The 14,331-nt window shown below is 36.4% G+C and overlaps 5 protein-coding genes across 13 annotated transcripts; 1 reads left to right on the top strand and 4 right to left on the bottom strand.

Moving 5' to 3' along the window:
* Positions 1 to 53: 53 nt before the first annotated feature.
* LOC112734870 (uncharacterized) lies at positions 54 to 548 on the bottom strand. Its single transcript, XM_025784376.3, has one exon. It carries the CDS (start codon positions 400 to 402, stop codon positions 190 to 192), a length of 213 nt encoding a protein of 70 aa, XP_025640161.1. The 5' UTR covers positions 403 to 548; the 3' UTR covers positions 54 to 189.
* Positions 549 to 1,347: 799 nt separating this feature from the next.
* On the bottom strand, positions 1,348 to 2,256 carry LOC140183670 (uncharacterized). The gene is made up of 3 exons (XM_072232139.1): positions 2,220 to 2,256; positions 1,957 to 2,057; positions 1,348 to 1,860 (listed from the first exon to the last, which is right to left on the bottom strand). The coding sequence occupies exons 1-3, from the start codon at positions 2,254 to 2,256 to the stop codon at positions 1,348 to 1,350; spliced, it is 651 nt and encodes a 216-aa protein (XP_072088240.1).
* Positions 2,257 to 2,847: 591 nt separating this feature from the next.
* On the bottom strand, positions 2,848 to 3,262 carry LOC112734871 (uncharacterized). Its single transcript, XM_025784378.3, has one exon. It carries the CDS (start codon positions 3,165 to 3,167, stop codon positions 2,958 to 2,960), a length of 210 nt encoding a protein of 69 aa, XP_025640163.1. The 5' UTR covers positions 3,168 to 3,262; the 3' UTR covers positions 2,848 to 2,957.
* A 2,253-nt stretch (positions 3,263 to 5,515) lies between these two features.
* Positions 5,516 to 11,477, top strand: LOC112734864 (calmodulin-binding transcription activator 4). 9 transcript variants are annotated; one of them, XM_072229048.1, is made up of 13 exons: positions 5,516 to 6,235; positions 6,376 to 6,507; positions 6,591 to 6,706; positions 6,781 to 6,869; positions 7,052 to 7,097; positions 7,599 to 7,947; positions 8,251 to 8,396; positions 8,524 to 8,617; positions 8,707 to 8,930; positions 9,207 to 9,883; positions 10,041 to 10,620; positions 10,713 to 11,009; positions 11,088 to 11,477. In XM_072229048.1, the coding sequence occupies exons 1-13, from the start codon at positions 6,226 to 6,228 to the stop codon at positions 11,184 to 11,186; spliced, it is 2,859 nt and encodes a 952-aa protein (XP_072085149.1). In that variant the 5' UTR covers positions 5,516 to 6,225; the 3' UTR covers positions 11,187 to 11,477. The 9 variants fall into 9 exon arrangements, with proteins under 9 accessions (XP_072085149.1, XP_072085148.1, XP_025640156.1 ...); XM_072229047.1 differs by having other exon boundaries at positions 8,521 to 8,617; XM_025784371.3 differs by having other exon boundaries at positions 8,512 to 8,617.
* A 694-nt stretch (positions 11,478 to 12,171) lies between these two features.
* LOC112734865 (nuclear transport factor 2B) lies at positions 12,172 to 14,315 on the bottom strand. Its single transcript, XM_025784372.2, has 2 exons — positions 13,893 to 14,315; positions 12,172 to 12,551 (listed from the first exon to the last, which is right to left on the bottom strand). Exons 1-2 carry the CDS (start codon positions 14,187 to 14,189, stop codon positions 12,477 to 12,479), a joined length of 372 nt encoding a protein of 123 aa, XP_025640157.1. The 5' UTR covers positions 14,190 to 14,315; the 3' UTR covers positions 12,172 to 12,476.
* Positions 14,316 to 14,331: the final 16 nt, after the last annotated feature.

Raw genomic sequence — 14,331 nt, 5'->3', positions numbered from 1 at the left:
ACATGTTCTCATAATTTGATGTTTGTCATTGAAAGACGGTGTTAATGTTAAACTTATTTAAAGCTGTGTCAAATATGAACCTTTGTTATTGATTGGCAGGCAACATAATCCAAAGAGAAAAAAAAAATGTCTTGTTAGAATAGAAGCAATACAGACATGAAACAATACTTGTTAGAAGTAATAGAATGATTATCCGGAATAGATGTGGACACCAATGGCAATGAGGAAGATGGTGATGAGGACAAAGAAGATGATGGTGTGAATCAATATAGAGATGCCACTTGTCTGCATGTTCCCAAACTCAACCACCCTGCCCTTTGCCGGCAGCTGAAACAGCAGCCCTGGGCTGAGCAGCACGAACAGCACCACTGCCATCACCACTGGACCCCAATCTGCAGACATGTCTGATCTGATGCTAACTCACTCTATGTCAAGACTGTGGTCTATGCTTATTAAATAGGCTGCAATGTTATTGAAGGAAGGAAGAAAGGAATAAGATGCATGACAATAAAGGAAAGTAGCAGCACCCACACAAAGCAACGAATATACAAAACCCTCCAATGCCTTCTTTATCTCACACCCACAAAATTCCCTATACCATGCATGTTCCGATTATATTGCTTTCAATGCATCAGGATTCATATGGGATGGGTCTCATTTAATTTGGGGTTATCCATTACATTATTAATATATTACGTTTCACATCATGGCATAATATGTGTATTAAGGAAAAGTATGGTAAACAACTCTATCAATTTTAAACAATTACAATTAATAATAATTAATTTTGTATTTTTTAAAAAATAAAAATTAAATAATCACTAATTAATGATAATTAATTAGTATAGGGTGCAATTTAGAAAATGTTTGTTGGTTTGTTTTTTGTTAGACTTCTGTTAATTACCTAACGGATTGTTTTAACGATATGTAGAGAGACCTAAAGTTTATTTGCTTATAAACTTCATGTTGATGATGCTCTTATGATTTTTTAGAAGGTGAAAACTCATAGTTAAGAATTATTAGAGGATAATTTAATTTAATTAAATTTATTAAATTATTTAACCGTTTTTGACAATTAACTTCACACAACGTATAAATTTTCATCTAAAAAAAAGTGAGTGAGAAATAAGATGTTGACATGTGGTTAGTTTGGTCAAACAATTAAATTCATTAATGCCTTGTTAATAAAAATTTACTTAACTTGAATAACTGTTTTTTTTGAAATAAAAAGTGCTCAACACAACAAGATGGAGCAATAAGACACATAAGTAACAGGCTACTCAACGTACAACCCATCATTGAATAACTCAAGAAGTAAACACCCTCTAGTCATCTTCGGCATTGCCATCAACAACCAAGAGATTCACCACCAAGCCACTCGTCGGAGAGCATAAAGGATCTGTTTATTATTTCCATCACCCCTGAGCCTTTATTGTTGAAGACTCTACCATTCCTTTCTAGCCAAACTGCCCAGATAACAGCAAAGAACCCAATCAGCCACCGCCTCCGCTCATTCTTCCTAGACGAAGCATTCGTCCAGCTCTCAAAGTGTTGTTTTAGTGTACCCGGCATAGTCCATATCCTGCCAAGGGCGAATAGCCATGCACACCACACCTGCCAAGTGATCTCACAGCTAATAAAAAGATGAGCAGCAGACTCAACAGACTTACAACATAGAACACATAAATTATCATGCTGGTCAATGACACCTAGTTTGCATAGTCTCTCTTTAGTGTTCACTCTCTCAACCAAAACAAACCACGAAAATAGCTCAACCCTTGGCGGAGCGAATCCCTTCCAAATAGCACTAGTAAAGCTATAGCTAGTAATATCCTCCGGGGGAGCTGCTTCCTGCATCACCTGCACAAAGGAGTTAGTAGTAAAAATACCAGTTTTATCATATTTCCAGACCACCCTATCCTCCCTCTCAGTTGTTATCTTTACTGACTGCAAGACCTCATGGAGTTGGTTTAGAAGCTCCAGCTCCCACTGAAATAATTCTCTCCTCCACTGGAGACTCCAGATCCATTCTAACCCATCCCAAAACCCGCATTCCCCTATAACACAAGGAAAGTTAATGTATTTTAACATAACAAATGGGAATTGAAAACAACAGTGACATTTAAACTTTAGATCAGTCTATGTGTTTTTTATGCAAAAAGGGACTCCAAAAGGGCATCATGCTCCTGCGATGTAGCTTTCGTAGAGAATTTCTGCACCTGGATCTCTTTGTTGACGACGGAAAAGAATTACCATCTTCTCCGAATGTTGTTCAAATTACTATTTTTGAATTATTATTCTGCTTTGTGTACGAAAGAGGAAGCTGTGGAGTTGCTCTGTTATGAGAGAAGAAAACCATGATTTTGTTTGACAGAACAAAATGAAAAATTATTAAGTGCTCTATATATAAATTATAATCTTACACAGATATATTCATTAAAAGTAAGATATTAATGGGTTTTTATAACGCTTCTATTCACAAATCACCTAACAATGGCTCGAAGAAAATCGTGATTTTCTTTTGGATGGATTTAGCATTTTTATTTGGGCCTATGAGAAGTGGTAAAAGATGCAGTAATTTTCGTTGATTGGGCATAATCACGTTTTTAATTAATTGCATTTAAATTTGGAGACTAACAAATTGTTTCCAACTCTACATGTCTCCTTGTTATTGGTAGATTGGAATGTGAGTACTTGAATTAAATTAAGCACATTTCGTTTTCTATATCATAATAAAACCCTTTGTTACATTTGCCAGCTGATTAGAGGTTCCTTTCCATTTTAAACTACAGACAATCATTTAGATATGAGAAAAAAGTTATAACAGTGTAAAGAAAAAAAAAAAAAGAAGAAAAAGTGAATAATTCATTTAGATATGAGAAAAAAATGAATACATTAGCATTGGAATTGGAAAATAAAAGAGAAAGAAAAGTAAAGGAGGAATTTGTTGAATATAGCTAGCCCATGTACAAGTGGACCTTAATAGCAAGCAAGAAGACACAAATGAGACCGAAGTAGATGAGTGTGTGGATGATAATGGCGGCGCCACTTGTCTGGAAGGTGCCAAACTCGACGCACCTTGCCCTCCCCGGCAGCTGAAAGAGCAGGCCAGGTGTTAGGAGAATGAAGAGCACCAACGACACAAATACTGGGCCCCAGTCAGCCATCCTAAATTAGTTTGTTTGGTGATGAATATGAATATGATAGCGAAAGCATCGTACATCATATTGCATATATATGTTGGAGGGAGATTGCACTTTGATTTGGACTAAGAATAACTTGCTTCCTCTGTTTTACTTACTGCATCCGCTTCCCATCAAAGTAAGGAATCATTCATTCATCAATACATGTTTCATCATACTTTCACGTACTTCCTTGCTTAACTCACTTCATTCATACATGTTTCATCATAATTCATTCCAGATAAACCCAAGAGAAATAATATTTCTATCACTTTTTTGTATATATTTTTTTATTGTATTTTTAATAAAAAATAGAAAATATACAACGAAAGTGTATGCAAATTACTAAAATAGTACACTTACATTCCTCTGCAGTTTCTTAATTCGAAACAACTAGTATATATGAGCATGTAAAGGCAGGCTCGGAAACACTAGAATTACTTCGTGCTTCTCTTTGCTGCCAATAGGCACCTTAAAAGTATATTATGGTCAATTTGTATAACTAAAGAGAATTTTTTGTATTTCACTATCACAAATACTAAATTATTTTTAACAAATAAAATTTATAAATTTTAAAAAATATAAATACAAATTATATTAATTTATATGTACAAATCTAGTAAATATAAGTGTAAATTATATGTTTATTGTATATAAAACTCCTATAAATATAAGTATAAATTAAGTAATAAAATATATAAATTATATTTTATATAAATTATTGCTAGTTAAGTAATAAAATATATACTAGTGATGTAGCATTGTTTTTGTATAAAAAGAAATGGTTAAGTACGATTTTGTTCCCTAAAGTAGGGTTGAAAATTTTTTTTGTTCCCAACCATTTTTTGTTTACAAAATCGTTTATAAGATTTAACTTAGTTTTAAAATAATTATTTTTACCAAAATTTTAATTTTTATTACCAAATTACCCCTAAATTAAAAAAAAAAAGAAAACGGGTTAAAGGGCTGGAAAACAGGGGAAGGGAATCACGTTGGGGGGGTTTTAGGGAAGAAGAGGGGGAAGGAAAGGTGGAGAAGAAAATCCGCCGCTGCTCGTCATCGTTCGGTCGCTGGATCTCGCCGCTGCTCTTCGTCGTTCAGTCCTCGCGCTACTCCTCGACGTCGATGCCAGCAGATCCGCGAGGGTGGACCTCGTGCGCCGCTCGCCGTTTCTGCTTCTTCTCCTTGTTCGGTTGCCGGTCGTCGCTGCTCCTCGTCCTCCTCACCAGTCACTCGTCGCTGTTGTTGTTCTTCTACTTCTGTTTCTATTATGTTATTGATTCTAATTCCATTCTACTTTTGCTTATGCTTATATTAAGTTGTTGATTTCTGATTATGATTCTTTTATATTGTTGCTTCTGGTTGATTATATTGTTCCATTGTTTTATTATACAGATTTGTTGATCCATTATCTATTTTTTTAATGTTTATTATATTATTTCAATGTTGTTGTTTCTGATTCTGCTTTTGTTTATGGTTCTGCTTGATTTTGGGGAAGAAGGGGAATAGATATTTTGATTTGAATGACAATTTTAAAATTAAGTTAAACCTTTGGCGATTTTGTAAGCAAAAAAAAAGTTAAAGACAAAAAAAATTTTAATTCCTATTTTAGAGAACAAAATCGTATTTAAGCAAAAAAAAAAAAAAAAATTCAAAATAAGAATAGAAAAACAACCACCACCTACCTCGTGCCTGCCTTGCACATATAGAATATTAGTTACATTTGATTATCCCTCAATACATTAAAAAATAATTTGACCGCTGATTTTTTTTTATTTTTTTTTTTATACATGACATTTGCTTATTTGCTTACTAAGACCTTTGAGCAAGTTGCTGTAATTTGAATTTTTCGTTTCGTTGAATATTCTTGTACGTGCTAACGTGAAACAGGAATGCCAATATGAGTTATTGATGATCCATTGAAAAGCCAAAATGAATATGTTACTCCCCATTTCATATATCAACATTATTTTTCACGTGCGTCTTATCCGGTTATCCTTCATGATCATTCCCTCACACAAAACGCACAACCTTTATAATGGATGATGTGGATGTACATGAATGTGCCTTGTGTCATTTTAGCATCATGCACGGACACGCACTAGCTAAGTCCTAAGTAGCTAGGGTTTCCTGTAATTGCTGGATGCATCATTGCATGTTTTGGAGTAATATCGCTCAACTCAAATGTCAACTACCACACCTTAATTATACTTTCCAAAATTACATCTTAATTAATCTCTTTTTGTATCTTGCATTTGACCAGGTCTTATCATTATGGTTATGTAATAATATTAATATATCCTTATCATGCTCCAGGTGCTCCTTCAAGACCTATTCTTTTCATTTCATCTTGAGATTTGTGTGCATCCGCTCTAATTTCGTCACATTAATTAATACACGCAGCTTTCCGTGGCACACATTTATCTTCGAAATATTGTTGGTAAGTAAATAGTCACATATATATTTTTGGTGAAATTCTGCTTTGACTTCTTTCTTCCCGTTTCTTTTTTGGTAAATTCCAAAAAATTAAACTCATAAATTTTTTTATTTTAGTATATTATACTTGTCACGATAGTTAATTTTAAAATTATTATTATTATTTTATTTAATTCATAAAAAAAGATAGATTAATAAACACATTAGTATTTATCAATATACTAAAATAATTAATTTAATTATAATAATAATGATAAATGATTGAATGATTTTATGAAATTATTTTATTACATCAAGTTGGCAGCATATTTAGGAAAAAGGAGTCTAGTATGATTTATCTTAGAGTAAAGTTTACGTTGCCTAATGTTTATCTAATTTATTTTTTATCATAAATTTTAAATATTTAAAAATAATTTATTTTTAAAATTAAATATTAATTAAACAACATTTTAGACAGAATAGCAATGGCGTTTATTTATTTTAATTTTTGAGAGAAGTGTGGTTTACTGAGCAGCGGGGTGGGTGAGTGGGTCTTGGTCTTTTTCAAGTCTCAAAAACAATGGTCTCTCTCCACTTCTAGCTTCCCTTCTCCAGATTCACTTCCGCCATGGCAACCGGTCAGTTACTCCTCCTGCTTTGACTTTTCTTTTTCATTCGATTCCGTGTGGGGACCGCCATGGAGGATGCACTTGTTCCATTTTGGATACCAAAATCTGTTGAGAAAAGGGAAAAATAAAGAGTTTATTCTTGTTGTCAGGTGATGATTACAATATTGATGATTTGTTTCGAGAAGCTCAAAGCAGATGGCTGAAGCCTGTGGAAGTGATGTACATTTTACAGAATCATGACAAGTACCAGTTCACACAAGAGCCCCCGCAACAGCCAACCAGTAACATATTTCTTCTCTTTATCAATTTCATAATCTTGTTTCTTTTAAATGATTTAATCTTGTTTCATTTTTCTCCACAACAGGTGGATCACTTTTTCTCTTTAACAGAAGAGTCCTGCGCTTCTTTCGTAGAGATGGCCATAACTGGCGCAAGAAGAAAGACGGAAGGACTGTCGGAGAGGCACACGAACGTCTTAAGGTGCTTTGCAACTTTTCATTTATGGAATACTTCTTTGCCTTTTGATCTTTAATTATAATCATTTGCATCATTAGGTTGGAACTGTCGAAGCCTTAAATTGTTACTATGCACATGGAGAGCAGAACCCTACTTTCCAGAGGCGGAGCTATTGGATGTTGGATCCGTGAGTAAATTTCAACTATTTCTTCACCAATCAGCACCATTGTGGGATAACTAAATGTTCAAGAACTTTCTTAACTCTGGAATAATGAACCTAATATATGCATAACTGCTCTTTGAGATGTGTTTGCATATGTTATTGTAACAGTTGTTCAGAATAACTGATATTCTGTTGTTTCATGGCAGGGCATATGAGCATATTGTTCTTGTGCATTATAGAGAAACAAGTGAGGTGACTCTTCATAACTTGATTCTCGATAAACATGATAATAGTACTTTGTCCTATTGATATTTACCTCTATTTAAATGGCTCATGCTAGATCCTGAGCAGGTTATATTTCTTCTATAAGTTTGGTATGGTGGTTTTTCTTTTCTTTGCTATTGGAATTAACATGACATTTACTATTTCTATTGATCCATCTCTCTCTTCTCCTCTCTTGTTTTCTGGTTCTGAAGTGAAATACAGTTCAATGATAAGGACACTGATATAAGAGAAAATGGCTATTGTTACTAAGATTTCTCATGTCCTGTGACTTTTCTGTAAGAATAGCATTATTTTCTGATTAGCTTTTAGGACTAAAGTGAATTTATGACTAAAAGCTACTTATGAATAATATGTGATATGCTGGATGTCAATTATCTTGGTCATGTTCCATTATCAACCATGTGCATAACAATTCGGCAGTGCCGCCCTATTTTGATTCACATTACTATTTGCACTCACATGTTGCAGGGAAGGTCCAGCTCTGGACCTGGCACACAATTGTCACCAAGTTCCTCTTCTGCATTTGGCCAGAGTCCTAGCTCATATTCTGCTCAGACACCATTGTCAACATCTGTACTTGGTGATCCATCTGAACCTAATCAGAGTTACTCTAGTTCTGGCACCGGAGAAGTTACCTCTGATGTATTCATCATGAATGATGGAATGAGTCACCTGGATGGGACATATGCAGACTCAGGAACTTCAACTGAAGTTGAGGTTACTCGAGCTTTGTTGCGCAGATTGGAGGAGCAGTTAAGTTTGAATGAAGACAGCATCAAAGAAATTGCTTCCTTCTACAGTGAGAAAGAAATTACAGGTGATTCAAATGCTCAACAAAATCAAGGGTTGACCTGTAAGCAAGAGGAATCTGCAGCTTTTTCTAGACCAGATGATTATGGGCTAATTTTTTATGGACATAATGGAACCCAAGGTAGTTATAAAAAAGAATTTAGATGTGATTGGGAGAAAATATAAACAAAGCATTAATATCTTGATACATTACATGTGACCAAAAGTTTACTTATGAAGTTATTGTATTTTGGATGTACTTTAACTTCTTTTACTCTTCAATGGGGATAAGAGAAAAGTGAAAGTGCTCAAAATAGTGTTTGCTTTGTAGATGAAGGTGATAAGTCTTATGAATTAATGGACCATACATACCGTGATGGAAATGAAAAGGATATATGGACAGAGGTGCTGGAATCATGCAAGTCGTCATCCACAGCCAGGTTGCCACAGAAAAATATATACATGCCAGCTGGAGAAGTGAGTATTACATGTTTGCAACTTGCTATTATATGGTTCATAACATTTATGGTTTTGCAATTTATGTTTTCTCAGATGTTTTAAATGTGTTTGTGTAATGCTTAAAATGTATTAGTACTTAAAGCAGGAAAATTCACCTTCTTTGTCAAGAAAGGAACCAATTGCCAATCAGGATGACGGTCACTGGCTAAACTTCAACAACAGTAATAACGCAGAAAACTGTATGATTTTCTTTCACCATATTAACTTCAATTTTTTTAATATATTTTGGAATTTCTTCAAACCTCTGATGTCCTGTCCATGTTATCAGCTGTTTTCTCACTACCTGAAGGTGATAGTGGAGTCAAATATCCTCCATATTCTTCTGTGCTAGGGGCACAAAAAGCTAATTCTGAGTACTATGCAACATTGTTTGCCCAAAGCCAAATTGGACCATCTCTGGATGCAGACTCAAGCTTGACTGTCTCACAAAAGCAGAAATTTTCTATTAAGGCAGTCTCCCCAGAATGGGGTTATACCACTGAGACTACTAAGGTCTGATATTTTTAACGCTAACTGTTCTTGTGCCCTATATTCAATCATTTATGAAAACCTTGCATAAGTTGGTGGTAGCTTACCTATGTTCCTAGGAAGATTTAGAATACAAATCTTGACATGGTTGAAACCTATTTGCAATTAGCAGTTGATCAGTCTTTATAAATAATAGCAAACGCCGTGCAATCTTGTGGCATTGAGCATATAAGGCTTAATTCGTTGGGAAAAAGTATGTTGTTTGAATTTGTTTCCTAAATCCCCATGTTCTATGTGCAGATCATCATTGTTGGGTCTTTTCTGTGTCATCCCTCAGATTCTGCCTGGGCTTGTATGTTTGGTGATGTTGAAGTTCCCATTGAGATAATTCAGGACGGTGTAATCAGTTGTGAAGCTCCATCTCGCCTTTCTGGAAAGGTTAATCTCTGCATTACTTCTGGTAATAGGCAGTCCTGCAGTGAAGTCAGAGAGTTTGAGTATCGTAATAAGACAAGTATTTGCACTTACTGTAACTCATCGGCAACAGAAGCCAACAGAAGTCCAGAAGAGCTGCTGTTACTCGTTAGATTTGCACAGATGCTGCTTTCTGGTTCAACTACAAAGAATGATGACATAGAATCTGGAACTCATCTAGTAAAACAGAAAGCCGATGATGATTCATGGAGCCATATTATAGAGGCTCTTCTAGTGGGCAGTGGAACTTCATCTGGTATGGTCGATTGGCTTCTCGAAGAGCTTCTTAAGGATAAGCTGCAGCTGTGGCTTTCTTGCAGGTCCCAGGAGAAAGATGAAGTAACAGGCTGTTGTTTGTCGAAGAAAGAGCAGGGAATCATTCATATGGTAGCTGGATTGGGTTTTGAGTGGGCCTTGCACCCTATTCTCAGTTGTGGTGTGAATATAAATTTCCGTGACATTAGCGGATGGACTGCCCTTCATTGGGCTGCACGTTTTGGAAGGTAATATATAGAAAATTCTGCAATGCTTCTTTCTATGGCAATCATTTGTACTTCAAAGTGTTGGCATCTGCCATATCAAGAATAATAATAATGAAAGTCTGGTTTCATTATGAGCATTTTATAAATTAGCTGTTACAATTTTTGGTATTTGGTGTAGAGAAAAAATGGTTGCTTCACTTATAGCTTGTGGTGCATCCGCTGGAGCAGTGACAGATCCAAGTGCACAAGATCCGAAAGGCAAAACTGCTGCATCTATTGCAGCAAGCAGTGGACATAAGGGACTGGCAGGATATCTTTCTGAGAGAGCTCTGACAAGCCATCTGTCATCCCTCACGATGCAAGAGACTGAGCTATCCAAAAGTTCTGCACAACTCGAAGCAGATTTAGCTGTTTGTAGTGTCTCCAAGGAAAATCTCGCCGCCGGTGAGGATCAGGCTCCACTTAAACATACCTTGGCTGCTGTCAGAAATGCAACTCAGGCCGCAGCACGTATACAATCTGCTTTTCGTTCGCATTCCTTCAGAAAGCGGAGGGCAAGAGAAGCTGCTGCTGCCACTGCTGGTGGTATCAACGCAGGTAGCATTGGTAACATTCCGGAGCTTTCTGCTCTGTCAAAACTTGCCTTTCGGAACTCACGGGATCACAATTCTGCTGCCTTATCTATTCAGAAGAAATTCCGAGGTTGGAAGGGTCGCAAAGATTTCTTAGAATTGCGCCAAAAAGTAGTGAAGATACAGGTATTAATCTTTCAGTTTGATGGTAAAAATAGATTCCAAGAGCTATATTATTCCTGGTCTAATTTTCAGTTAATTCCAATTTATTTGGGCAGGCTCATGTGAGGGGTTACCAGGTTAGAAAGCATTACAAGGTGATATGGGCAGTTGGAATCTTGGACAAGGTTGTCCTGCGATGGCGGAGAAAAGGAGCTGGCCTACGAGGTTTCCGACAGGAGATGGAGACTAGTGCCTTGGATGAAAGTGAAGATGAAGATATTCTCAAGCCTTACCGCAAACAGATGGTAGATGCAGAAATAAAAGAGGCTGTGTCGAGGGTGCTTTCCATGGTTGATTCTCCAGATGCTCGTCAGCAATATCATCGCATGCTTGAGAAGTATCGTCAAGCTAAGGTAAATAGTTGCCTGTCAAAATAATCATTCTTTTCCCTATTACAAGTTAACATTACTTTGTGCTTGATTCTTTGGCAGGCTGAACTTGCGGGTACGAGTGAGGAAGCATCATTGTCAACGTCCATTGCGGATGTTTTCAGTATGGAAGATGATATGTATCAGTTTCCTCAGGGCTAATTTTGCCTTCTCATTTTTTTACTCCTTCCCTTCACGAGTGGATGATTAGTTTCTGACGTAGTAAAGTCAATTGGCTTCATCTTTAGAAGATGCTTAGAGCAACCTTAAATTTTTAGTTCTCAAGTAGTCTAGATTGTATAGTGATTGTCGATTAACATTGCTTTGTAAAATATTAAATATAGGGTTTGATATTGAATAGTGGGACTGGTATGAATCCTTTATATGTCCATGCGTGTACAGTTCACCTTTGCTGTTTACTGATATTAGCAGGCATTTTCTTTTGTTGGTTAAGATTGCAAACGATGGAACAACATGCATTGTTGACATAACGGTTTTTAAATTAGAAGCTAGGGTTGGCAACACAATCCGCATTTGTGGGTATCCAACCCGCAGGAGAAAGGGTCGGTTCGAGTGTCAAGTCAATTCTATATATATATTAATACACGATGAGTGAGTAAAAACTAGCACTCAAATTTCTCTTTTGTTAGTCATATATTTGATACTATATTGTGTTCACTTATATTTGATACCATATTGAAATGTAAGAAGACCTAACATTTGAACAAAAATAAATTTGTTTTTATCGGGTTAAGTTCGGCCGGATAAGATAGGGTAGAAAATTTGGTCTTTTTACATCCATAAAATGTATGTGAATTCATAGTGTGTATGAATTTGTGATGCTTAGGATTAGAAGTTTTCCAATTACCAAAATAAAAATGATGGTAACTGGTAAGTAATGTTGTTATAAAAAATCTAGCAGTAGAAACTACTGTTTCGCCGCCGTATCTCGTTTTTCTTCCCTTTGTTGCCTCTAGACGCAATGAAAGATTACATGGCGGCACAAAGCGATGAAGTTATCTGCCACTTACCTGGATAAAATCACTCTCCAGTCTCCAGCGTCGTCTCTATTTACCCAAATGCATTATAAATTTTGGAAAGCGAGAGAAAATAAGAAACAGTCAACGACCAAAAAACAAAGAAACGATAACAAGAAACCGTGGCATCCATGAACCAGATGCTTGGACCCCATCCCATATCTCAGTTCTCATAAAAGAAATAAAGCTAAGTTTTCATCCTCAGTTCATACCTGATAATCTTTCGATAATTTATCCTTACATGTTTTTTAACCAACCACAATAGAAAACTCTGAACAGAAATGGCACAATTAATCGTTCATAGCATCCAGCCAAAAAAGAACTCCATTTTTCAATCACAAATGTCACGATATGAAACAGCTATAGCCCAGAGGCAAACTTCTATTTTTCAGGTTACATATTCCATAGTCTATCTTCAAGCATAGTTCAAACGAAATATATCATTCAAAACATAATAGCTTCCCTGCGGTGTTGGTAACAAATGGAACATCTGGGAAAAAAGAGTTACAAGTTTAATCATCATGAGATAACAGAAATTGGGAAATGGTATACAAGAAGATAGAATAGAACAACAATAAGAAGAGACGGTTCCTGCCAGAAAGTAATAATTATTTCCACATATACTGTTAACAGCAAATATATTATTCTTAATAAGTAAAAGAGAGTTCCCGGTAATCCTTTCTATACTAGCTATAACGATTGGAAATGTCATACTGAGTACTGACCAAACAGATAAGACATGAGAAATAAATTATCAATCTCATCTTCACGGCATAAGCATGTAATCACTATATCCACATTACTGTAGAAATGGGGTTCTTAAAATATCTCCATTTTTTCTTTTTCCCAGAGGTTTGTTTCACTTCAAACTAACAAATTGCAAATTAATAATCAATAATCACAGACGCTGACCAATGAAAATTACTTGCAGTTAAATTGAAGACTGCCATGGTTATATTAACTTAAATGTGAAGGTGTTCTCTTGATCTAGACTAGTACCAACTGCTAAGATAGGAGGTAAAGGAAACAAACAAGATCAGAGAGAGAGAGAGAGTGAGAGCATCTTTCTTTCAATTGTTGGGTTTACTTTTCCTAAGAAAAAATGGATAGGTGGAATATTGGTGGACAAGAAAGAAAAAGAAAAACCAAAACCTATGAGAAGGAAGCAAAACCCTGGCATCAATTGATGGCATCAACTATTGACTATTGTGGATCGAGCAGAAACAAGCTCAATTTCAAAGGACATCGTAGGATGCAAAATAAAAGCTCGGATTCAAGATAGGCCATGAGCTTAGAAGAGGAGAATTTGTAATTGCAAACCGGATAATAATATGGAATGTGGGAGATTGAATTGATGAAACATTTGGGAGATCTTAGCTGCCATCAAAGCGCGTTGAAGACACACTGTAACTCAGAGAAGCAGGACGGGGTGTAAAGATGCAAGTATACTTTGAATATCTAATGCAAAGGATCTTGTGTACGATCTAATGATCCATAGCCGTTCTTGATTCCAAGAACGGCTTTGATCTAATTGATATACTCCAATTTAAATTCTAATAGCCGGATGGATCAAATGCATATCTGATTCAAGCATTACTTTAATATATGCAATAATTATCACAACCCTAAACCATAGATTAATGCATCCTAATAATCAAGAATTTATGTGTAACACGGAATTATGTGAACCAAAGAGCAAAAGACAACTACAAAATAGCAGCACGACCAAATACACTCTCTTCAGCTAATCGCAGATCCACAACAAATTGAAATCAACACAGAAGAGCAATCAGAGAGAGAAAAAGTGGAATGAAGATGAAGGAGAGTGTACCTGGCTGAACTTGAGGGCGTGTTGCTCGCCGGCGAGCTGGAGGTTGCCGCTGACGAAGACGAGCATGCCGTTGGTGGCGGCGGAGGGCTGGCAATCAACGGTGGTGATGGAGTGGTGGCACTGGCTGAAAGGGAGAGAGGTGAGCTTGGCGACGATGTTCTGGGAGCCCTGGATCTTCTGGCCCTCGAAGGTGAGCATGGAGCCGTCCTGGTAGAGGCTGGCCAGCCCGGCGCGGTTGTTGTCGAAGGTGGTGTAGTAGTGCTCAACGAACGCCTTCGCCAACGAATCTGGATCCATTCTTCCTTCCTTCCGCTTAACGCTTACGCTATCTCTCTTTCTCACTCCCTACCAAGTACCAACCCTAACCCACACTCCTAATATAACATGTAACAGACACCGGCGTTTTTCATTTTATTTAGTTAGCTAATTAGCATTAAAA

Source organism: Arachis hypogaea, chromosome 3 (assembly GCF_003086295.3).
Source record: "Arachis hypogaea cultivar Tifrunner chromosome 3, arahy.Tifrunner.gnm2.J5K5, whole genome shotgun sequence".
In the NCBI taxonomy this organism is placed as follows: Eukaryota; Viridiplantae; Streptophyta; class Magnoliopsida; order Fabales; family Fabaceae; genus Arachis; species Arachis hypogaea.
This window is presented reverse-complemented; position numbering and strand designations above follow the sequence as displayed.

Coding starts and splice junctions, on each gene's coding strand:
- LOC112734870 (XM_025784376.3), bottom strand. CDS start 402: ATGTCTGCAGATTGGGGTCCAGTGGTGATGGCAGTGGTGCTGTTCGTG.
- LOC140183670 (XM_072232139.1), bottom strand. CDS start 2,256: ATGGTAATTCTTTTCCGTCGTCAACAAAGAGATCCAG. Junction 2,058..2,219: donor TCGTCAACAAAGAGATCCAG/GTGCAGAAATTC, acceptor CTTGTGTTATAG/GGGAATGCGGGTTTTGGGAT. Junction 1,861..1,956: donor TTCTAAACCAACTCCATGAG/GTCTTGCAGTCA, acceptor TCCTTTGTGCAG/GTGATGCAGGAAGCAGCTCC.
- LOC112734871 (XM_025784378.3), bottom strand. CDS start 3,167: ATGGCTGACTGGGGCCCAGTATTTGTGTCGTTGGTGCTCTTCATTCTC.
- LOC112734864 (XM_025784366.3), top strand. Junction 8,618..8,706: donor CAGTAATAACGCAGAAAACT/GTATGATTTTCT, acceptor CCATGTTATCAG/CTGTTTTCTCACTACCTGAA. Junction 8,931..9,206: donor ATACCACTGAGACTACTAAG/GTCTGATATTTT, acceptor TTCTATGTGCAG/ATCATCATTGTTGGGTCTTT.
- LOC112734865 (XM_025784372.2), bottom strand. CDS start 14,189: ATGGATCCAGATTCGTTGGCGAAGGCGTTCGTTGAGCACTACTACACC. Junction 12,552..13,892: donor ACGCCCTCAAGTTCAGCCAG/GTACACTCTCCT, acceptor CTTTTTTCCCAG/ATGTTCCATTTGTTACCAAC.